This window comes from Varanus komodoensis, unplaced genomic scaffold (genome assembly GCF_004798865.1).
Source record: "Varanus komodoensis strain SLA01 unplaced genomic scaffold, ASM479886v1 scaffold63, whole genome shotgun sequence".
NCBI classification, from domain to species: domain Eukaryota; kingdom Metazoa; phylum Chordata; class Lepidosauria; order Squamata; family Varanidae; genus Varanus; species Varanus komodoensis.
This window is the reverse complement of record NW_025336259.1, coordinates 3690018-3713553: the sequence shown is the minus strand read 5'-3', so window position 1 is coordinate 3713553 and position 23536 is coordinate 3690018. Positions and strand designations below refer to the sequence as shown.

Genomic DNA, 23536 nt, shown 5'->3' with positions numbered 1-23536 from the left:
CACTCTGGCATGGGTGGAGGTGTGGAAAAGACGATTGCCTGGATGTAGCTGAAGGGAATGACACTTTATGGAAAATGCACAGGGTCAGGGGGAGACTTAGAAACATAGAAACTGAGCGAGTCAAAAGGGGTCTCCCGGGCCATCTAGTCTGACCCCCAGCTCCAGCCAGCTCCTCTCACGACATGCCCACCTTGTGCACGTCCAGCCTATCCTTGAACACCCGCACCGATGGGGCCTCAATCACCTCCCGTGGAAGCCCATTCCACACCCTCGGGGTCCTGACTGTCAGGAAGTGCTTCCTGGCATCCAAATGGAACCTGGGTTCCCTGAGCTTGGCTTCGTTGGAGCGCGTCCTGCCTTCCTCTGCAGGGGAGAACAGGTCTCTACCCACCTCCGTGTGACATCCCCTCACACACCTGTATGTTGCCAACAGATCCCCTCTGAGTCTCCTCCAGGCTGAAGAGACCCAGTTCCCTCAGTCTCGCATCCCCTGCAAACCGGCCACCATCCTTGTAGCCCTACGCTGCACTGACTCCAACCTGGCTGTATCCTTCCTGTAACGTGGAGCTGGATGGAGCAGCAGTGTAGTAGAACCAGAGCTCGCAAGGACGTAGCACCAGGACTTTTATTAACAGGGATGCTGAAATTTACCACCACACCACTGGGTTGGAGCCTTCCCCTACCAGCTGTTTTGGACTTCGGCTCCCTTCAGTCGGCTTGCATGGCCAGAGTTCAGGCATGCTGGGAGCTTCAGTCCAAAGCATCTGGAAGGCACCGGGTTGAAGAAGATATGTTGACTAGCCTATCCTTGAACACCCTCACCGATGGGGCCTCAGCCACCTCCCGGGGAAGCCCATTCCATGCCCTCAGGGCCCTGACTGTCAGGAGGTGCTTCCTGGCATCCAAATGGCACTTGGTGTGGTGTGGTCCTGTACTCCTTCCAGCATCAAACTGGGTGTGAGTGCCAACAAGGCCACAGCCCAAATGGTGCCACCAAGAAGCAAGGGTGGAAGTCATTCAGCCACGGAACCTTAAGTCTGGCAAGAGGGCAAATCATCATCTCTAAAAGCAGAAAGCTCAGAGGCAAAGAACCGAAACCAAAACAAAGCTGGCCTAACTAGGGAACTAAAACTAAAATGGACTCCCCAACAGAGGACTGAAAGAAAAAGGACAGCATAATTCATGGGGAACGTGGGCTGCCCTTCTTGAGAGGAATAGCTTGCTGGGACCCTGGTCAGGAAAACGTTTACTAGGGACTATTAATTGGAACCGTCGCACTGTCTGTTCCTCCCAAGAGCCGTGTGATGCCTAATTTTGACAATGAATACTTCCGAACCTGCAGCCAACCCTGCTGCCCTTATCAAGATCCCAAGGATTGAATGAGGTGCCCTCTTCCAAGTAAATTAATGTGGATCCAGCAGTCTGAGGCTGGCTTCCCCAAATTGGCACCTTTCAATCACGCTGGAGAGCATTTTCCATTACTCCTGGTGGCCTGGCCAATGGCTCACCATGATGAGATCTGCAGCCCAACGCTTCTAGAGGACATCAGATTGGGGAAGGCTGATTCGTCTTGTCTGCTGATCTATTTTAAAAATTTATGTACCGCTTTTCACCTATAATGAATTCCCAGCTGAGTCAGAGTGCTAAAAGTGTAGTTTGTCAAGCGGCAGCATGATGATGATCCATTAATTATATTAGTCTTATTAATTCTATTAATTATATGATAAGGTTGAGAAGAGGAGGAGGATTATGTGAACCAGCTCGAGCTCCTTTCAGGAAAAAAGGTGGGATATAAATCAAATAAATCAATAAATACTTATATCCTACTTTTTTTCCTGCAAGGAACCTGAATTGTCTTCCATACCCCTCCCCTCCGTTTTATTCTCATGATATTCCTGGGTGAAAGGCTAGGCTGGGAGAATGACTGACCCAAGGTCACCCAGTGAGATTCATGGCCAGATGGGGACTTGACCCTGGATTTCGCAGTTCCCCAGTCTCACCACTCAACCACACTGGCTCCTGACACCAGTCAGGTTCTGTTGTCCTTTAAAGCTCTGAAATAAGCATGTCTGAGTTTTTAATGTGCCAACAGTGGGAGAACGAAGCAGGGAGGATGGAAACCATGATAAAGTAGAGACTGCTTGATTGCCTCTTGGGTAGAGCATGGTTAAAATACTTAAACCGTGGTAACTTCACATGTTTGCTTGTCGTGTTGTGAGAACGCAACCAGGAGTCAAAGTCAGACTTTTGCAGGCCTGGGCACTCTAAGCTCCAAGCCTGGATGGATGAATCCATTTCAGTTTCTACATATTTGATTAAAACTAGAAAAAAAACCCCTCAAGTTCTTTTTACCCCAGATATGGGGAACTTTGTGAATTTTGGTAAATCCTTATCAAAACCAAACTGAAACAACCCCCCCCCCCCAAATGAAGCCCCAAAGAAAAGGCAGAACTTGATGGCATCGAATAGCACCTTCTTACCTAAGTTCTGAAAACTAGTTTCTTTTCCTTGCAACAACTGAGCAAATGGTTCATGACACTTTAATTAAGATTTGTTTTTTGGGGGTGGGTGGGGGTCAAAAATTGTTTTCCAGACTAGCTTTGGCCCATGTCACTATCTCTAATCTATATTATAGCATCATCCTAATAGTACATGGAACTAAAATCTTTAGGACAGATGTTTTTCTGAGTACTTTCGCATAATACTACAATGCCACTTCATAAAATAGTAAACGAGGCAGAGAATAGAAAAGTTAATGAATAGACGAAGCTTGGAAGAGAATCACTAATCGGTCTAGACCGTTTTCCTGCATAACACCCTTTCGCAGAGAGAAGGCTAATATCTGGATGTTTGTTCATTCTGCCTTGAACTGATTGTGTAGCTCTGCAGGTAACTCAACATAAATCTGAGAGGCTTTTTTGCCCAAGTAATATTTTTAGCCAGCTAAACAATTGCTGTTTCTCTGTTCTCCAGCTGAACCTTCTCTCTGTGACATTATCAGAGCAGAAAATGTTGGCTGGGTAGGAGTCTGGCAGGTGCGCCCAGGGTCCCAAATCGAACGGCTTTGTGAGATGCAGAAAGCATTCTGTTCCGCAGCCATGCTGGACTTCAGATGGTGTTCCCACATAGCGTGACAAAGAGCCCGACACATGCCACCAAGCCATGGGGAAAGGGAAACACACTTCCGCCTGCACCCCTCCCCTGCTCAAGTTTCCACATGTTCATTAAAATATCAAAACATAGCAGCTAGATCGGTAACTCCCTGCATGCGGTCAGGAATTTTGGAACCTGTAGATATTGTGGCCGTCTGGACAAACTGCATCTGTGCATTTGTACACACATCCTGCTCCATCCTTTTGATGAATACATGGAGCTTGGAGGCCAGAACAAGTGGACATGGTATTCTTCCTCCACCACATGTGCATGCTCACACAAACACACTTGCATGTTCAGAGCCATGATGTAGGAGGCAGTGCTATGCAGCATCCCGCCAGGGCTGAAGCCCCGAGTCCCTGGGAGCCCCACCACCCTACTATAGAAACAGAGAAACAGAATGAGTCAGAAGGGGCCTCCCAAGCCATCTAGTCTGACCCCCAGCTCCAGCCAGCTCCGCTCACGACATGCCCGCTATGTGCATCTCCAGCCTATCCTTGAACACCCGCACCAATGGGGCCTCAACGACCTCCCATGAAAGCCCATTCCATACCCTCAGGGTCCTAACTGTCAGGAAGTGCTTCCTGGCATCCAAATGGAACCTTGGCTCCCTGAGCTTGGCTCCATTGGAGCGCATCCTGCCTTCCTCTGCAGGGGAGAATAGGTCTCTCACCACCTCCATGTGACACCCCCTCACATACCTGTATTTCGCCAACAGATCCCCTCTGAGTCTCCTCCAGGCCGAAAAGGCCCAGTTCCCTCAGTCGCGCCTCATACGGCATCCCCTGCAAACCGGCCACCAGCCTTGTGGCCCTGCGCTGCACTGACTCTAACCTGGCTATATCCTTCCTGTAATGAGGGGCCCAAAGCTGAGCACAATACTCCAGTTGTGGGCGCACCAGAGTCGTGTAGAGTGGCAGTAATACCTCTCTCAATCTAGAAGCCACACTTCTGGCTATGAACCAAGGGTGGCATTCGCCCTCTTGACCACCGCATCACACGGCTGACTCACGTTCACCCTGCGGTCAACCAGCACCCCGAGGTCCCTTTCACAAGTGCTGCTCTCCAGCCACTTGTCCCCCAACCTGCACTTATGACACCCATTCCTATGCCCCAAGTGCAAGGCCTTGCACTTATCCCCATTGAACGCCATCCTGTTGTCTCCTGCCCACTTCCATAATCTGTCCAGATCCTTTTGGATCTGGAGTACCTGCTCCTCAGTTGTGGCCACTGCTCCAGTTTTAGTATCGTCTGCGAATTTGATCAGCAGACTGTTCACCCCTTCTTCCATGTCATTAATGAAATGACAGGATCGGCCCCAGGACAGAGCCCTGGGGGACCCCACTTGTCACTGGCCGCCATCCTGATGATTCCCCACTAATGGTTACCTTCTGCTTTCGGTCAGTCAACCATGACCTAATCCACCGGACAGTGCTTTGGTGTATCCCAAAACTCCTCGGTTTCTCCACCAGGATATCATGGGGCACTTTGTCAAAGGCCTTGCTGAAATCCAGGTATACCACATCCACTGCATCCCCTCCATCTAACCACGTTGAAACCTTGTCGTAGAATCCCACAAGGTTTGTCTGGCAGGACCTGTTTTTAGATGCTGTAGTAGATCCTGTCCCAGCAAAATCCAGGATGAACTCTTGAGATGCAGTTTACATGAGGCTGTCTTTAAAATTCATTCTGATGCTTCAGTTGGTGCCGGATATTCCTCTGATTTAATATTATCTGTGCTGCTTACATTTGTCACTACTGGGCCCAATTTAAAATGCTGATATTGACTTTTAACACCCTAAACAGTTGGGAACCTGGTTATTTGAATGACCACCTATACCTACACGAACCTGTCCAGGCTTGGAAGTTGGTCCCAGAAGCCCACTATTAAAGTCAATCAGCTTGGTGAGCGAAAGAGATCATTGCCTTTCCTATGGTGGCCTCCTATGGATGAATCTCGTTCTTAAGGGATGTATGCTTGGTCCCTTCCCTGACTGCTCTTTAGAGGGCCTTAAATATCTTTTCATTACAGTCTGCTTTTTTAAAATGCTTAAACTATAATTCCCTTTTATTGGCCTGGAGAAGAAATGGCTTTAGGCTGTGGTTTTTAGTTTTGTTTTTAATTGTCACTTTTTAAATTGGTTCTTAGAATTTTAATGATACTCATTGTAATCTCCCTTGATAAAACCTTTGTTCGGAAAGGTGGTGTACACAGGAATACATAAATAGGATTAGAGGCTATGTAGTTGGTGGGATGGGAACAGAAGCAAGTCATTGGGCGACTTGTGTGGTGCATTTGAGACAGCCAGTGTGGTAAGGCAGAAGGACTGCTGTACTCGGTGGCGAAGTGGTAAATGTTGACATTTACCAGACACTGATTATGTCTGACCCTGTAGCCGTGGCCCCAAGACAGTCCAAAATTGCAGGCAACTGGACTGAGTCATTTCGACAGAACTTTTCTAGGAGTTTTCATACCCATCAAGAGTCAGTCTTCTATAGCCTGGTTCACACATCACAACAAGCAACCCAGCGTGGTTTCCATGATGTGTGGGGCTTTGCCTAGATGTGCCTGACAGGCAGTCAAGTGATTTCTATGCTAGCGTGGTTTCCACCCTCCTCACTCAGTCCTCCCACTGTTGGCGCGTTTTCTAGCAATCTCTACACCTGAAATTTAATCTCAGGCTGGATGGCTGGACCAATTTTTGCAGCTGCCACTTTTTTCAGGGTACGCCCTGGTAGCTGCACACCAGGACTATGGAAACCGTGATGCCAGGTTTTGGCAACCGAAGAAGCCATGCTGAGGCATGGAAACTGTCAAACACGCTGGTGTTTCTTACTGTGGTTTCTAAAACCCAAAGGCACCATGCTGAAATGCCATGACAGGGTGCAGAAGATGCAACAGACCGAGAAACCTGTGCAAGAAACCACTGTGGACATCACGTCACATCATGTATGGAACGCGCTCCCCAGAGAGGTCCGCCTGGCGCCGTCCTTATTTGTTTTTCGGCGCCAGGTGAAGACCTTTTTATTTAAACGTCATTTTAATTGTTAACAATATTTACTTATTTATCTGGCCAGGGCGACTTCTTTTCTTTTATAACTTTTCTTTTATAACTTTTCTTTTATATCGTTTATATTTTTTATTTATTTTATATTATTAATTTTAATTTTATATTGTTATTTTGTATTGTATTGTATTTTATTGTGTTGTAAGCTGCCCCGAGGCTTCGGCAAGGGGCGGCATAGAAATATTCTAATTAATAATAATAATAATGTGCACCTGCCCCATAAAGCTAATGGGTCTCAGCTGCCCATTGAAGGTCCAGCCACCCCCAAATGCTTTACATTTCAATCGGGAACAATGTGTTATGGCTGGGAAGATCCATTTGCCCCTGGCTCCTGTGAGGATTGCAGAGAAGCTTAAAGGGAACAGGTGCGTCTGTGGCAGGGGAATCGAAGTGTATCAGTGTCCCTGCTGATGGAGAATGCTGGCACTGTGTCCCCCTGGGCCTGGCTCAACTCACCACTGGCTGCACTGGGACCACACCCAGCCCAGGAGGTTGCCAAATATCCACCTGGACAGCTACAAGTGCCCGCTAAACCACACTACTTAACTATGAACCTTGCAGGTGCTGCCAATGCAAAACATTTGCTGTCTCCATTCCAGCTTCATTCCATGCCTACATCATCAGAAAGTGTCTCTGTTATATATAAGATATATGATATATTGCATATGATATATAAGATATATTACATATGATGTACAAGATATATTACATATGAAGTATGATATATTACATATGCTATATTATACAAGATATATTGCATATGATGTATTATATAAATTAGATTGGATTACTCAACAATATTATGTCTGTTATACTGGATCATCCAACGATACTTTTCACTCTTCTTTCCTCTCAACACCCCACTGCCCCCCGCTCAGGAGCCAACTTTTCCTTGCGAGAACTGGGCCTCGACGACGTCTCTCCGCCTCACGGGACTTTATACCGGACAGATATAGGGCTGCCCCACTGCGGCTATTCCATCAGCGCCGGCTCCGATGCCGACACGGAAGCTGACGCGGTCCTGTCACCTGAGCACCCGGTCCGGCTTTGGGGGCGCAACACCAAGTCGGGCCGCAGCTCCTGCCTGTCAAGCCGAGCCAACTCCAACCTCACCCTCACGGATACAGAACACGAGAACACCGAAACTGGTAAGGCAGAGCCCCCGGCAGAGGCCGGCGGGGCTGCTTCTTCGAGAGATGCTCCCGTCGGTTGCATGGTCTTTTTCATTGTTCCGTAGCCCAGTTTTCACTGAGTTTCCCAGGGCATCGATTTGAGGATGTCAGGAGTGGAAAGGGAAGGCCGGTATTCTTTTAATGGTGAGATGCCATGGGCTTTTGTGCCCTCGCACAAAATATTCAGGATCGAATCGCTGAAGAAGTCCCTGCTTTCATTCATCAGGAAAACGTGGTGACCCTCGCGTGGCCCATGTGCTCTTCTAGGGGTGCTCAGGCAAAAAGGAGAAATAAAACGTTGGCCTATCAAGCATTTCCCCGCTCTCTCCCTCGCTTTCCTCTATCTCCTGAACCGATATTCCAGCAGATAATTTCTAAAATCGTCCTCGCTGACTCCCGCCGCTTATGTAAATATCCTTGACTGCTCTCTAAGGGGGAGAGGGTGACAGGAAAAAAAATATTTTTAGACGCTCGTCTTTTATGAAACCTTGAAGGTCACTGGGTGGATTTTTCCCCCTTTCCTTTTATCTCTTCAGCCTTGTCTCCCTGACTACAAATACATTTCGTGGTTGTAGGGTTGCGAGCGGCTGGAGCTTTTTTGGTCAACAGTTATGTGAGCAAAAGCAAGCGAACTTGGATACACAATTGCGGTTTGACCCTGGCGTGTTCATACTGAGAGTGTGGGCAGCACCACACCGAGGTCACACCGCGACTGGCGTGCCCCTTTGCACCTTTAATTGAATTGCTACATTGCCAGTTTCTGAATATAGATGTGATGCGTCGTCCACGGAGGGGCGTGGGTTTTGTCTGCGCGACTCTTGCTTCCGTTATCGCCCTTCCGCTGTTTCCCACAGCTCCGTTGTGTGAGTTGTGGTTGTGGGGAGGGGAGAGGTTGTGGGAAGGAGGTGTTACTTTTGGTACATGCAGTCTTGCGACGGAGCTTTTCCACCCCCACATTTTCTGCATTAATTTCAGAAGAGGGAGTCCTTTTCTGTTTGTTTTTCCCAATAACAAGTATATGACCTGAGTGTGGATTTAAAAAATGAAGATGAACCAACATCCAACTGTAGGGTCTCAGGTCAGCATTACTAAGGGAGCAACCTGGATGCTGGCCCAATCCCTTCTCCCCTGTAGAAATCAAGCACTCGCGCACTTGGATGTTGACCTGGGAGGGATGGCCACAACCCTTCCCTTCGCCTCGTTCCAAAAGCTTTCTGCAAGCGATGGGCTGGGACTGCTGGAGGGAGGCATGTGCCCTCTCCTTGGTAGGAGAAGGAGAAAGAAGGAAAGAGAGGAGGGTTGGGAAGGGGAGAGAGAGAAGGGTAACCAAAAGGGGAGACAGCATGGCTTCACAGGTTGCTGTTTCGTGCCTCACAACAAAATAGCCTCAAGGAAAGGTGACCCTGCATAGAAACAAGATTTCCTTCTCCTCTCCTTAAGCATTCTTTAGAAACATAGAAACGGAGTGAGTCAGAAGGGGTCTCCCAGGCCATCTAGTCTGACCCCCGGCTCCAGCCGGCTCCGCTCATGGCATGCCCACTGTGTGCATGTCCAGCCTATCCTTGAATCCCTCACCGATGGGGCCTCAACAACCCCTCATGGAAGCCCATTCCACACCCTCGGGGTCCTGACTGTCAGGAAGTGCTTCCTGGCATCCAAATGGAACCTTGGCTCCCTGAGCTTTGCTCCGTTGGAGCACATCCTGCCTTCCTCTGCAGGGGAGAACAGGTCTCTACCCACCTCCGTGTGACATCCCCTCATGTACCTGTATGTCGCCTACAGATCCCCTCTGAGTCTCCTCCAGGCTGAAGAGACCCAGTTCCCTCAGTCTCGCATCCCCTGCAAACCGGCCACCAGCCTTGTGGCCCTGCACTGCACTGACTCCAACCTGGCTGTATCCTTCCTGTAACGCGGAGCTGGATGGAGCAGCAGTGTAGCAGAACCAGAGCTCGCAAGGACGTAACACCAGGACTTTTATTAACAGGGATGCTGAAATTTACCACCACACCACTGGGTTGGAGCCTTCCCCTACCAGCTGTTTTGGACTTCGGCTCCCTTGAGTCGGCTTGCATGGCCAGAGTTCAGGCATGCTGGGAGCTTCAGTCCAAAGCATCTGGAAGGCACCGGGTTGAAGAAGGAAGTGTTAGGGTTGCAGACCAAACTCAGCAGACTTAAGTTCAAATCCCATCCCATTGTAAAGGGCCTGGGTGACTTTGGGCCAGACACCATCTTTTGGCCTCACCTACTTCAGTCAAAAGGAAATCAGCCCTGACTGCTCTTTAGCAGGTCAGGTACTAAAGCTGAAGCTCAAATACTTTGGCCACCTCATGAGAAGGAAGGACTCCCTGGAGAAGAACCTGATGCTGGGAAGGATTGACAGCAAAAGGAGAAGGGGACAGCAGAGGTTGTGGTGGCTGGATGGGGTCACTGGGGCGGTGGATGTGGGGTTGGGCTCTTCCCAGGGATGGTGGAGGACAGGAGAACCTGGAGGAATGTTGTCCAGGGGGTTGTGATGGGTCAGGCATGCCTTTGCGACTGAACAACAACAACTTCAGTCACGTGTTATGAAGCTGAAATGGAACCAGGTAGCCTTTTTTATACAGTCGTTTGTTCTGAGCCTCTGGCCACCCTCCTGCCATAGCAGGCAATGGCTACTGTAGTGAAATAAGGAGGCCTAACACCAAGAAAGAAGCTTGAATATGTTACTTTGCAAGAGAACTGGGAGGGGATCACAGCAGAGTCCACTCCGAAAATAAGGGGGGATCGAGCTTGCCTCTGCACAAGCAAACATCATACTTGCAAATTCTGAAAGCTGCCAACTTGGAGGATTCTATAGGGGAGGCATTAGGGAAGATATACATTTGTGGTACGGGTAAGCGCAAGGCAGTGCGGCAGAAAGAGTGCGCTTACCGGATATGCTCATCGGTCAATATTAATTGCTGACTGTATTGATGGAGCTTATAGTCTTTCCCTCCAGTCAATATGCAGTTTTATGCCATGAAGAGCAGATTTTATGGGGGCCATTAAAGCCCATTTTTCTCCCACCGCATGTTAACCTCAGCAACTTTTGTTATAGTTCCTCATTAATTATGCAAAATAAATAATCAGTATTGAATTCTGATTCTATACATCTAGAGCCTTCTAGATAGCTTTCTGGCTCTGCTTTTGAAGACTTTCTGTTTGGTTTGGCTTCAAGGGGAAGGCTGGGGTTGGTTGTCTTTTGCTTCAGAGGATTATGGGTCTGAACGAACTCTACTGAAAAGTCCAGGACTGCGGGTTTCCTCAGAGCAGTCCTGCAAGATCGACCAAAGCCCCATCTGCTCTGGGACTCTTCACAAAATGTCCAGATGCTCTGGAAAACCCAGAGGTTGTTCAAAAGCAGAAGCGCATCCCTGCACTTGAGTTCCCCGGCAACCTTCTGTTGAGCTCCGCAGCTGCTGCAGGGCCTCAAAAGGGAAAGGGTGACCATGCACAGTTCACACACACAAACCGTGCACATATATATTGTCTCTGCCGAATTCATCAGTGCTGTACAAGGCCAGGCCCTGGCAAAAAGCTAGTAAAATCGGGAGGCGTAAGAAGACTAGGGCTGTGTCCGCAGAGCCTGTCCCTCTAACGTTTGTGGGCTGTCTCTTAGGCTCGGCCCTGCCTTCGAACGCGAGCCGAGAGGAAGTCTTGGCAGGAGGAAGCTTGCGCAGCATTCAGCCTTGCACCTCCCGTGACACATCATGCGAAGCACATGCAAAGGCCGCTGCACATGTTGCGGAAGAGGGACGCTGTTTGTGCAGCATTCGTGTGGAGCTTGATTCCTGGAGAATGCTGGGCACACTCACCAGGCACGCCAGCTCCTGGCCGCAGCAAAGCCGAGCAGAGTCTGGGGTGCTGAGCCCAGGGAATCCTGTGGATCAGGCCCAGGACTTGTGCTGCAGGGGACAGAGAATTCTGTTCTCTCCTGCCCATGTCCCCCAGGAATGCTCGGGGGAATGAGCGGCTATCATGACTGGAAGCCACGGACAGCCTTCTCCTCCATGAATTCGTCCAGTCCCCTTTCAAAGCATCCAAACGAGTGACCACCACGGATTCCCCTGCCAGATTCTAAATGCCTTTATCTGTTTTCTTTCCGTGCTTTTCCCAACGGGGGGCAATTTTGTGCCCAAACATAACATGCATCATAGTAATTAGCAGTAAAGGAATATATTTTGCAATATGATAGTGCAATGTTTTTCATGATTAACCCAGCTGATATTCCATGGTCAACCTTTGCCCCTTCTACACAGATTTTACTCAGTCATGTCTTAATTATTTGCTTTCTTAGCTTTGCACACTTTATCTGTTAATATAGATGGAACAGAATAACCAGTTTGGGAAATTACAGCAGGCAAGAAGTATTTTCAAGATATGTGTATGCCTTCAAATTCCTTTGCTAGCTTTCCCCACTTTTTCAGTCTGCTCTAAGGAAGGGTTAGTTACAGATCAGCTCATTGGTTGGGTGCAAGTACCTGTAAAACTATGACAGAAGCTTACAGACAACTTTTTTTTTAACCACAATTAAGAATGGGCAAATCTATCATCCAATTCCATAGATTTTCTCCTTTTCCCACTTCCAAGTCCATTAAATGCTGGTTCTGCCCCAGGTTTTTTTTCTCCCAGAAAATGTATACATATATACTTGTACATTTGACTAATGTACCGCTTAACTGAATCATGTTCATGCACATTTTAGAAATCTATTTTCAACATATTTTTCGAATGTGTACATCTCGTCAGTAGGATTGTATGAGAATTTTATTCCTCACCATGAATTGCGTGAATGCCCCAAACAGAAGCATGAGAAACAGCAAACACCATCAAATCCGCCCATGCAAATGCTCCGCTGTGTAAATGGAATTGATACGCATTTTTGATGCTCACGTACATTTTCAGAAGTACACAATCATGCAAATCCCTCCAAAATCTGCATTTTCTCCCATTACACTATAGGGTAAATATTCAATTGGGAAAATTGTACTCTTTGTAAAGAAGAAGGAAGGGGAAGAGGAACTGTAGTTTGCCCAGAGAGTTTTGGCTATCAGGCAGTATAGATATTAAATACATACATGCAGTGCTTTTTTTGTAAGAAAAAAGGTGCTGGAACTCATGAAATTATTTACCTTTCGCACGTAGTCAATCACTGTACACACACCCACACACGTCAGTTGTGTAACGAAACATAACCGTCACTGTCTGCAGTAAGCACTTAGCACGCGAACACACAACTAATCACAAGCCGAGCAGTGCCATCACAACCAGCGTGGGCAAAGTGCGCACGCATCGGATTCGACACACAAGCAGCCCGCATGCACCGTTTTAATGATTTGGCGCCAACCTGCTACGCTCGACAGGGCGATTCGAATCCACGTGGACCAAACATCAAATTTTCAAGTTACTTTTAAAACTTGGAAAATCTGTCAAAAAAAGGTGCTGGAACTCAGTTCCGGCGCGTTCTATGACAAAAAAAGCACTGCATACATGCATCCATATTTGCTCTGATCAAAAATGTGCATTTTTCCCAATCAGAAAAAAATGCTCATTTTCAGGATCTCAAGCGAGTTAAAACCTGCTTTGAGGAAGAATTTGGAGAACCTTAGTGAACTTAGCCATTTCCTGCCCACCCATCCTTAGTGGTCAAACTTTTTTTTCCTTTTGTGGATACACATAGCCAGCCTAGAAATGTATCCATTTCCAGATGCAAATTGTGTCCTTTGTTTCTCAGTGATATGAACTGGGTAAATCTGCAAAACTTAATGAAGCAAATTGCTCATCCATCGCATTCTCACCCAGCAGCTATTTTTTAAACCAGTAAATGTTTTTATGGCTGTCCCCTTCCTGGTGCTAGCGGAGAGTGCACAGAAATTTTTTTGACAGAAATAATGACAAAAAGCACTATTTTCCAGCAGGGGACACATGACTGACAGTGCCATCTTAGTTGGGAGCCCATCCCACCCGCTCTGCTGATATTTCCATTTGAAATGAACATGGAAATCCAATGCTCAGCCATGTATGAGATGCCAAAGGACCTTGTCCATGAATTGGGGTAGATATATACACATAAAGATACGGAAAAATCTGCCAACAAATGGCAAAACGGCTGAATTTTGTACCATTTTTTGGAGGTTCTATCTACATGTGGTCCCATCTTGGTAGGCTCCTGCTTTGTATTGTGTAGTGAATGTCACAGCAGCACAACAGAAGTCTCTCCAGATAAAGAGTAGAAGAGTAGAAGGATTACGATGTTGTCCAGCCTGCACTTGAACATGTGTTCCCTCCAAAAGAATGTTCATCAGCCTTCAAAAGCAGAACACCGTCCAGCCATCCATCTTCTTAAAAGGCTTGTATAACGTCCTGCATCTGCTTCCCTGCTCTCTGACATAAACCTGAGCATGGTTTTATCGCCTGGGCCATCTGCTTTGAGGCATCTCCCATTTCACAGGCCAGACACACATGTCTGCACATACTTACACATACACGTGCGTGTGCAAAGACTCAATTCTGCTTCTCTCTCTCCTCCGCTCACAAATCGCAGATGAACCCACCGCTCCGGTTCTTCAAATGTCACGCTCTGCTCTTTCCCGCAAGGACTCCCTACATCCCCAGCTCGCGCTTACAGAGCATACATCTCATCCACAAGTGACAACAGTAAGGAAGCCTGTTGAACGGAAGCCGGTCTGCATTTTGCATGTCTTTTATGCCTCATGTGAGCTCAGTTTTTAATTTGATCCTCAGAATCCGGATATAGCAGTGATGTGTGTTTGAGCCTTTCCCAACAGCTGTTTGATTCATAAAAATGACGTTGTCCTTGCCTCTCCTGCCTTTGTTTTCTTGCCTGCTGCCAAATGCTGGAATGGTGCCACACTTCAGCCTGGGGCAAATGATACTAGCTATTTACTCCAGTGCTGCACTGGCTTTCCCTGTGCAAACCACCCCTGCCGCTGAGCCCAGTTCAATTTGGCTTCCTCTTTGGAAGCGACCCGTGCATCCCATGGGCAGCTTGGTGGCACAGTGGTTTAAACTGTTGTGCTGCTGGGCTGGTAGATTGAAAGGTCACCAGTTCGAATCTGCACAACGCCCCAGCTCCTGCCAACCTTGCAGTTCGAAAGCATGCAAATGCAAGTAGATGAAAAGGTACCACTTCGGTGGGCAGGTAACAGCGTTCTGTGCACCTCGGTGTTTAGTCATGCCAGCCGCATGACCACGGAGACTGTCTGGGAACAAACGCTGGCTCCCTCAGCTAGGAAACGGAGATGAGCACCGCCCCCTGGAGTCAGGCATGACTGGACTTAATGTCAAGGGGAAACCTTTACCTTTACCTTTTGCAAGCTACACAGTGGTTAAAGACTATGGAAGCGGGCCAGGGACAACAGAATGGCATTCAATACAGATAAGCACAGGGTCTTGCACTTGGGGCATAGGAATGGGTGTCACAAGTACAGGTTAGGGGACAAGTGGCTGGAGAGCAGCACTTGTCGGGCTGCTGGTCGACTGCAGGCTGAACATGAGTCAACAGTGTGACTTGGGGGTTAAGAGGGCGAACACCTCTCTTGGTTGCATAGCCAGAAGTGTGACTTCTAGATTGAGAGTGGTGTTTTATTTTAATAGCTGTCTTAATGCATTTTGTGCACTGCCTTATGGTTTGATACTAAAGGTATACAGACACTGTAAATAAACATTTTTCAGCCAGTCAGTCAATATCCAAGTGTCCACGTCAGTCTCGTTCACTGGTCCAAGCAGTGAGGAGTTCCATCCCCAAACCCCCAAAACAGCAACCCAGGACCTGGCGTTCTTTCACCCTTCCCTGCTCAGTGGCTGGATCTGAACTTAGTGATGGCTATACGACTCCCAGAAAATGCAAACCTGTAACTTAAACACAAGCTAATTTTTATTTTATTTTATGGATTTTATACCACTGAGCAGATTTTTAAATTCCTCTTAAACATTTACAAGAAAATTAAATGCATTAAAGTACAACATAAGATGCATTAAATGCATAATCATATGCATAATGATTGCTAAAACATTTAGATACAGTGTTAATGAAAACACTGAAAGCAATTCAAACCAATACAGTGCCCGAAGTGCAAGCTCACCACCTGGGCAAGACCCTCGCTCCGGGAATCCCTGGACAATGAAACAGGTCTTCTGCTTGAATCACGCTGCATTTTGTGTCTCTGGATGCCAGGAGGCGGTTATTCCAAAAGGTGAGCACCACCTTCCAGTTGCAGTGAGATGGGAGAGCCCACCAGCTCCCCATGCCTTGGGTTCTACTGCTGTGCTGCTCTAATAGCCCGGAAGTTGTTTGTTTATTTATTTATTTATTTTATTTAGCAAACGTATATGCTGCCCCATTCACCAAAAGCCTCGGGGCGGCTTACAAACATAAATAAATATACCAATACAATTATATAAAATTGGAGACATCCTGGCCAAAGTTATTAAAATCAATAAATAAAATCAGCGATTAAAATGACGTTTAAATAAAAAGTTCTTGGCCTGGAGCCGAAAAGCAAATAACGACGGCGCCAGGCAGACCTCTCTGGGGAGCGCATTCCATAGGTTGGGCGCCACCACAGAGAAGGCCCTCCTCTGGGTACTTTGCCTCCTAATATCCTTCACGGAGGGCTCCCAGAGAAGGGCCTCTCCCGCCGATCTCAAGGGGTGGGAGGGCACATATGGATGTAAGCGCTCCTTCAGGTAACCAGGTCCCAAGCCGTTAAGGGCTTTATAGGTAATAACCAACACCTTGAATTGGGCCCAGACTTTAATGGGGAGCCAGTGAAGCTGACGGAGGACTGGAGTCATGTGAGCACAACACCCAGTCCCCGTCAGCAACCTGGCAGCTCTATTTTGTACCATCTGAAGTATCCGGACTGTCTTCAAGGGCAGGCTCACGTAGAGCGCATTACAGAAGTCTAGTTGGGAAGTTACCAATGCGTGTGTCACTGTCGCCAGGCAGTCGTTCTCCAGGTAGGGATGCAGCTGGTGAATCAGCTGAAGCTGAAAGAAAGTGCTCCTCACCACCACTGTTACCTGAACTTGGAGCGAAAGCTCTGGATCGAGGAGCACTCCCAGGCTGCGGACTTTGTCCTTTAGAGGGAGTGCAACCCCATTCAGGACAAGGCCCAGGTCCCCCATCCCAAAGCCCAACTCACCCACCAACAGGACCTCCGTCTTGTCTGAACTGAGCTTCAGTTTGTTAGCCCTCATCCATTCCATTACCTCGGCCAGGCACCGGTTCAGTCCAGCCACTGCCTCACCTGGATTGGTGGAGAACGAGAGGTAGAGCTGGGTATCATCAGTGTACTGATGATTCTGCAGCCCACACCTCCTGATGACTTCTCCCAGCCGTTTCATGTAGATGTTGAATAGCAAGGGGGACAAAATGGACCCCTGAGGTACTCCATGGTATAACTGCCATGGTGCAGAGCCATAGTCCCTCAGCACCACCTTCTGGAATCAGCCATTGAGATAGGAGTGGAACCACTGCAAGGCAGTGCCTCCAACCCCCAGTCCTATCAGTTCTTCCTGAGGTCCAGCCAGAGAACTGGCTTCCTGGAACTTGAGCCCATTATTCCATGTCCTGCACTCTGGGAGGTCCTGGCCTCCTCCTTTGGGGCAGCCTTTCTGTCAAGTGCTATTGTAGCTCCCCTCAGTTTTCTGTTCTCCAGGCTAAGCATGCCCAACTCTTTCCATCGCTCCCCACAGGGCTTTGTTTCCAGTCTGCATATCAACCTTGTCCAGACCCTTTTGGGTCTAGAGTACCTGCTCCTCAGTTGTGGCCATTGCCCCCATTTTAGTACCATCTGCAAATTTGATCAGCAGACTGGTCACCCCTTCTTCCAGCTCATTAATGAAAAGATCGGCCCTAGGACAGAGTTCTGGGGGACCCCGCTCGTCTCCGACCACCATCCCGATGATTTCTCACTAATGGTTACCCTCTGCTTTCAGTCCGTCAACCATGCCCTAATCTATTAGACAGCACATTGGTCTGTCCCAAAACTCCTCAGTTTCTCCACCAGGATATCATGTGGCTCTTTGTCGAAGGCCTTGCTGAAATCCAGGGAAACCACATCCACCGCGTCCCCTCCATCTAGCCATTAAGGAGCTTCCTTAATGATTGCAGCTTCATTAGTTGCAGTACCCCCACAGTGCATTTTCTTGTTACCTGCTAGTGGGCAGTCTCTCCACCTAAGTCAGTCCAACTGCAAAAGCAAGCTAAGCAGGGGTTCAGGGTGGCCAATTCCAGAAAATCGATGCACTCTGTTAGGAAATAGGTATTAGGGGTGGACGAACGATAGTTCAGGCCCAAGTATTTATTTGTGAAGTGAGATATTTACATCAAACACACCATCCATCTTTGCTGTGCCGCTTCCCCATGATTCTGCATTCTTTAAAGCTCGCCTTATCAATATGCAAAGGAGCTGTAGATTATCGATTAGCCCTGTGCCGTTCTGAGGTGATGTCTTAGACATGCTCAATATCAACGGCTCCGAACTGGAGAGTCGGCCAATAAACATGGACTGTCATTGACCTCTAATGTAACCTTCACACTTATCTCTGTGGCAAATCAAAGGGACTCGTGCAGGAGCTAATTTGGAAGTGGTTTGCTTTGAGTGCATATTAATAGGTCAAGCAGCCTTCCTGCAGGAATCCTTTTCCAACGGAAAATGGAAGGAGACTCGCTGACTAACCCACAAGGCTGACTCACCAGCAAATATGCCCTTAAGTGAGGGCAGCTTTCCGGGGCTTGGCACCCTCCAGATGTGCTGGACACCTGGCTGGGAATTCTGGAGGTGGCGGTCCAACCCATCGCTGCTGCTACATTTATAAAGCACTTACGGCAAGTAGATTTCCATTAAATGAAGTCAGCACCTGCCCTCTGGCTATGCTGCCGTTCTGTACAAACTCAGCTGCGAGGAACGGCTTCGCATGCGTTTGCTGGAATCCTCAGGAAGTCCAGTTTGGCCACTGGTCTGCTGTTCCGTCCTCCACTTATTCCAGGGAGCTTCTGCTATGGGCTGTAGACAATTGGAATAATTAAAAAGAAAACTCCTTGGTGATGCAGGAAGGACTAACAGATGCTAGAAGAATTCCATTCTTTGCATCTGCACTCACTGGAGTCTCCGGAACATGGAAGTCCCAAGTGTGAAGGGGGTCTTGCCAGGCATAAACTGGGGCTCCTTATTCAACAGGGAGAGTTTGCATTCTGAGCAACTCATCTCAAAAAATTGCCGTGTCCCGTCCAAAAAAAAAACCTCCCACTCCAGACTGACAGAGCCTGAATTAGGAAGATGTTCTGTCCACGGAGCACCAGTTGGCCAATGAGTCAGACATTGCCGGCCCCCTTTCCCTGGCAGTCCCTAGAGGAGTTTTACTCCTGGGAAGGGCCCAAGCTCTCTGACAGAGCCCCTGCTTTGCATACACGCATCCCAAATTTTATCAGCAACATCTCCAGAGAGGGCTCTGATCCCTTCCAGTGCTCACCTCTCTTCTGCTCATTAGACTTCTTTCTCATGCTTGGCCCAAGCCGAGATGAAGCCTGCAAGCCCTCGCAGAATCCCTCTTTGGACAACCCAGCAAGCTTCTGCAGCACATGCAAACCCTGCAAATCACATCTGTGGAAGAAGGACTTCAGCACATTCAGGGCCCAGTCAGGCTTAGGGCTGGGAGAAAGTGGACCAGAGTCCAGGGGGCTTTGCTGGGGGAGTCTGCTGGATTCCCACTCCCAAGCTGGATTGCTCACATCCCCATCTGAAGGCATGAAAGGAAAAAATCATGCCTGAAACCCTCGGGAGGTGCTGCTGTTAATGTGGGCATCTGCTCTTGGTTCTATTGCAGAACTGAGAAATCAGCACCACACAAGGAGTGTTTTCCACTTCATAGCCTCTAGGTGGCACTGTGGTGTAATGGAATAGCTCAAATGCACAAGCAGAAATAATGTTTTCTTTCTACTATCAAATTAATACCCCATTTCCCCTACTGTTAAAAAACAATAGTTGAAAGTGCTGCTTACAAAGAGGAGTAAAACTGGAGTGACACCATCTCATCTAAAGAACCCATAAACCACTGTGATTAGGGAATGGTGCCTCATGTAGAAAAGCTAAATGTGTTGACCCCACTGGGCCAGAAGTGCCTAGGTCTGGCTTCCTTGATGCCTCTGTGCCTTCTTCTAGAAGTTCTCTGGATAAAGAGAAGAAATAAATCTCTTTCTTCTCCAAACCAAGGATAAACAGCCATGCATCTAACTGTTTATGGCTGTACCTGACACTTGCAGTGCGCGGCCACTGTATACTTTAAACCAACTGGACCCACTGGCAACAAGCCGCAGAACTTGTTTCTGGAACAGGAGGGCATCTTCTGTGTTCTGCTCCACAGCAGAATGAAGAGTTTCAGCTCGTTTCCAGTTGCAGCTCTTTAAATTGCCCACTGGCTTCCTTCTCCTCTCTTTACTGATATTGCTGTCCCTGCTTTGGTTTAGTATTGCAGCGTCTCATTTCCCCGCTCTGCTGTTTTCATTTGGAGAAGCAGGTCCATGCAGAGCAGTAGCCGTTAAAACTTTCAGTGCTGGGTACAGGGCACCATTTAAGGCATTAATGCTTGTGTGGTGTGAGTGATCGCTCGGTGTTCTCGCCCAACATTAGGAGGCAGCATTATTGTAAAGCGCCAATTAACGGTGGTTTTTTTTTAAACAGGTATTGTATATTAGAGAAGTAATAAAGCCAAGTTATAAAACCTAGATGATTATGAAGCTCTGAAATGTTTTGCATTTTTAGAGGAGAATGGTATTCTTTTAATTGCATGCAAGCTCCCATCAGCCAACAATTAGTTACTTTCGAAGCAATGCACATTACCTGGGAAGCCATAAAAGGGTGGGCAGAAAACTTGTTTGACAAGCAGAAGGAAGGATGATTTTATGGCTAGGATCTTCGAAGTCCCGAGGGCAGCCTTCGTCTCTGCAACGTGTTTCCTCTGCAGCCTTGGAGGAGAAGTGGGACTGTTTTCATCTAAGCTTTTAACTCACCACAGAGTGCTGATTTTACCTTTTAGGGCTCTAAATCAGATTATTATTTTTATTGTTTATTATTAGTACTACTACTAATACTACTCCCATTATTTTTATTATTATTATTATTTCTATACTGCTCATAATCAAAGCTTCTGGGAAGTTTACAACAATAGTCATAGAATCATGCACTCAGGTCACCCATCCAAATTCTAACCAGGCCTGATCCTGCTTAGCTTCCCAGATTAAGCAGGATCAGGCACTTCAGGCTATATGGAAGCTAACCTAAGAGATGAGGAACTTGACCAACCAGCTCCCCTGGGGAAATGCTGGTGGGGGGCTGCAGGTTGGGCTGCACTGAAATATTTTTTAATTTATTTATTTTATTTATATTGCGATTTATATCCTGCCTTTTTCCTACAAAGGGCTCAAGGCAGCTTACATCATCTCTCCTCTTCCATCTTATCCCCACAACAACAACCCTGTGAGGTAGGTTGGGCTGAGAGTCTGTGGTTGGCCCAAAGTCACCCAGTTGGCTCCATGGCCGAGATTTGAACATCTTCAAGCAATAGCCCCTTTCCACCCACTTTTCCCAAGCAGGGATGGAACCTTCCCTTGGCTCAGAAGTTCTCTATGCCACCCTATGGGGAGACCTTTAAAATCACAGAGTGGCAACGTGCATTGCTTGTTGACATGTTTATGTGTTCCGGATTACACATTTGGTTTTGGGACCAAAACTTTGACCACTCTATGAAATGAGCACTGTTAGTTTTTGATTTTCTCCTGGTCTTAGATCTCTCAATGGCTGTAATAGTGTCAACAAGAGTGTCTTGATTCGCCACATGCCTGAATATCTGTTTCCAGAAGGTGGTTCTCAGGGATCTTCGCTGACACCCTGTCATGTTTGCTTCTGGATGCAGTAGGATTCCACCTCATCCCCCACACTGTTCTAAAACAGCTGCGCTTGGTCGTGCAGGGAAATGGGGAGCTCTGGTGTTAGTATGCGGATAACCCACAGTCCTAGCTCTCCTTCTTAAAAACAGGAGAAACCATGAGTACACCTGGTCCAAGGAATTAACAAGAGGAGAGTCAATAAACTGGCGCCAAATCTGCATAACATGTTTCTAGTTGGTTCTCATTGTGACTGAGTGGGATTCAGTCCATTTAGAGAGAGGTGTGCTCATCCTGAAGCACCTGGTTCCTGGCTTGGGGGTGATCTTAGATCCATCAAAAAATGAAACAAAGGAAAAAGAACGTAGCCATGGCAGCGGTGGGAAAGACCCCAATCCACCTTCAGGCAATACATTTATCAGAAACAACCAAAATTCCACAAACTTGTGCAAGATTTAGCTCCTCATTTTGTGCCATATTTCACTGGATCGGCTTTGCATTTCCATTTTTGTCATGTTGGCATTTAGTGCTTTGCTTATTATTGTACTATTGTGTTGCTTTGAAATAATTGCACAACATGCAAGGAATCTGTTTTATAGATATCTTGCAGATGCAAATGGTTTTTTAAAAAAAGTTAAACTTGATCTGTATCTTTAGATTTTCTAGAAAGAGCAAGCACAAAGTTTCAAGCAAAATTAAATACTTATCTGCCCTATGGATTTTACTGAGAGAGCTGAGGACATGTTTAATACTCTTTTTGAAAACAAAGTGACCTATATCTATTCAGTTTGGGGTTTTACTCTGCAGAGGTTGTTTTAATTGTAGCTTCAAATGTCCCCCAGAAAAGCCTGTCCATCATTAATATCTCATTACAGAACCTTATTAGGGCTTTCTTAAAAAAACAATAATATAAATAATTGTATGTAATGCAGGCTAATGAAAAGTAACTCTGGCTCGCTCGTGCACTCTCTCTCTTCCCGCCCCCACCCTTTCCACTCTGTTTTAATAGACGTGCCCTTGAAATTCTTCTGAGCCTGCTCAATTTTTACCAGCTGCAGTTCTGGCAATTACAGGGTTTGTGAACTCATTCCTTGTTTGGCAGGTTCGATTTGGAATCTGGGGTTAAACCACCCCTAGTTGGAACCATGTGCCAGCCAGGCTGGGCTTTTGCACCCAAAGCCACAGATACGAGCAAAGCAGGCTTTGGTCTAAATTCAGCCCAGGTTTCTCGGCTCTCGCAGTGACGTTGTTGTCTTTTGGACAAGCTGGTCTGAGTTTCAGGCCTGTAATTTTAATTTTCCCCCAAGCCCACAACAATGAGCATCGTTCAGGTGAAAGTTTTCTGGAGACAGAAAAAGTCAGGAAAGATCTTCAAAGGGATTGAGCCAGAGTGGCCTTCACCTCTTCCGTGCAGGCAGCCCACATCCAGCCCTTCAGATGCAAACCATACTTCCGGTCTTAGAAATGGTACAAACTTGTGCCTTGGTTCTAATGATACACAGTAAATTCCACATGAGCTTTTCCCAGCCATCACAGTTCTCTAACTCTCACACCTCCATAAGGTCCTGTATGCCATAAGATTGCTCTCTTAGGGACATTGGAACGCACAGTATATTTACATAGCAGGATAACTGGCAAAAACCTAAGCCATAATTTGATTTATGAATTACCTGGAAAATACAAAAGGAACCCAAATTCCCTCTGTAACCCTAGTACTGTACCATGAATATAATTCTTTCGCTTTCTTTGCTTCCTATGGCTTCTTTCCCCATCATAATGTGGCCCCGGCATTTGGATCTCCAACATGGTGCCCTTTGAAGCACCCTTCTCCTTCTTGAATTGTATTTAAATTTATTTTTAATTGCTCCTTTTAATCACAGGGATTACATGGGCAAAGACAAGTGTTTCCCCCAGCTCCATTTTCCTTTGGGTTAAAAAGAAGGGTTTTGTGTTTTGGGGCCAAGGCTCCATCTCAACTTTTCTACTCGGGTTCTTCAATAAGTTACTTTTCTTTTTAAGAGTTACCAGTTGCCTTCTCAGAAATGAGTATTTTATGCCTGGACCTCTTATCTACCGAGAAAGAAGCCATTTCTTAGAGCATCCCTGCATTCTCTCCCCATTCCTAATATGCCCTCCCATCCAAAGCGGCTGGGGATGCTAGCCAGTCAGAGGTGAAGTTGCAGACTTGATCCTAGCCAATCAGGGATAGCGCAGAG

At 47.1% G+C, this 23536-nt stretch overlaps 1 protein-coding gene across 1 annotated transcript in view; it reads left to right on the top strand.

Annotated features, from left to right (window-relative positions):
• TENM4 (teneurin transmembrane protein 4) overlaps positions 1 to 23536 on the top strand; it is a 472851-nt gene that overhangs the window by 103592 nt on the left and 345723 nt on the right. Inside the window, exon 4 of the mRNA XM_044450236.1 lies at positions 7100 to 7369. Within this exon, the coding sequence (XP_044306171.1) occupies positions 7100 to 7369 (270 nt within the window). The remainder of the gene's footprint in view (positions 1 to 7099; positions 7370 to 23536) is intronic.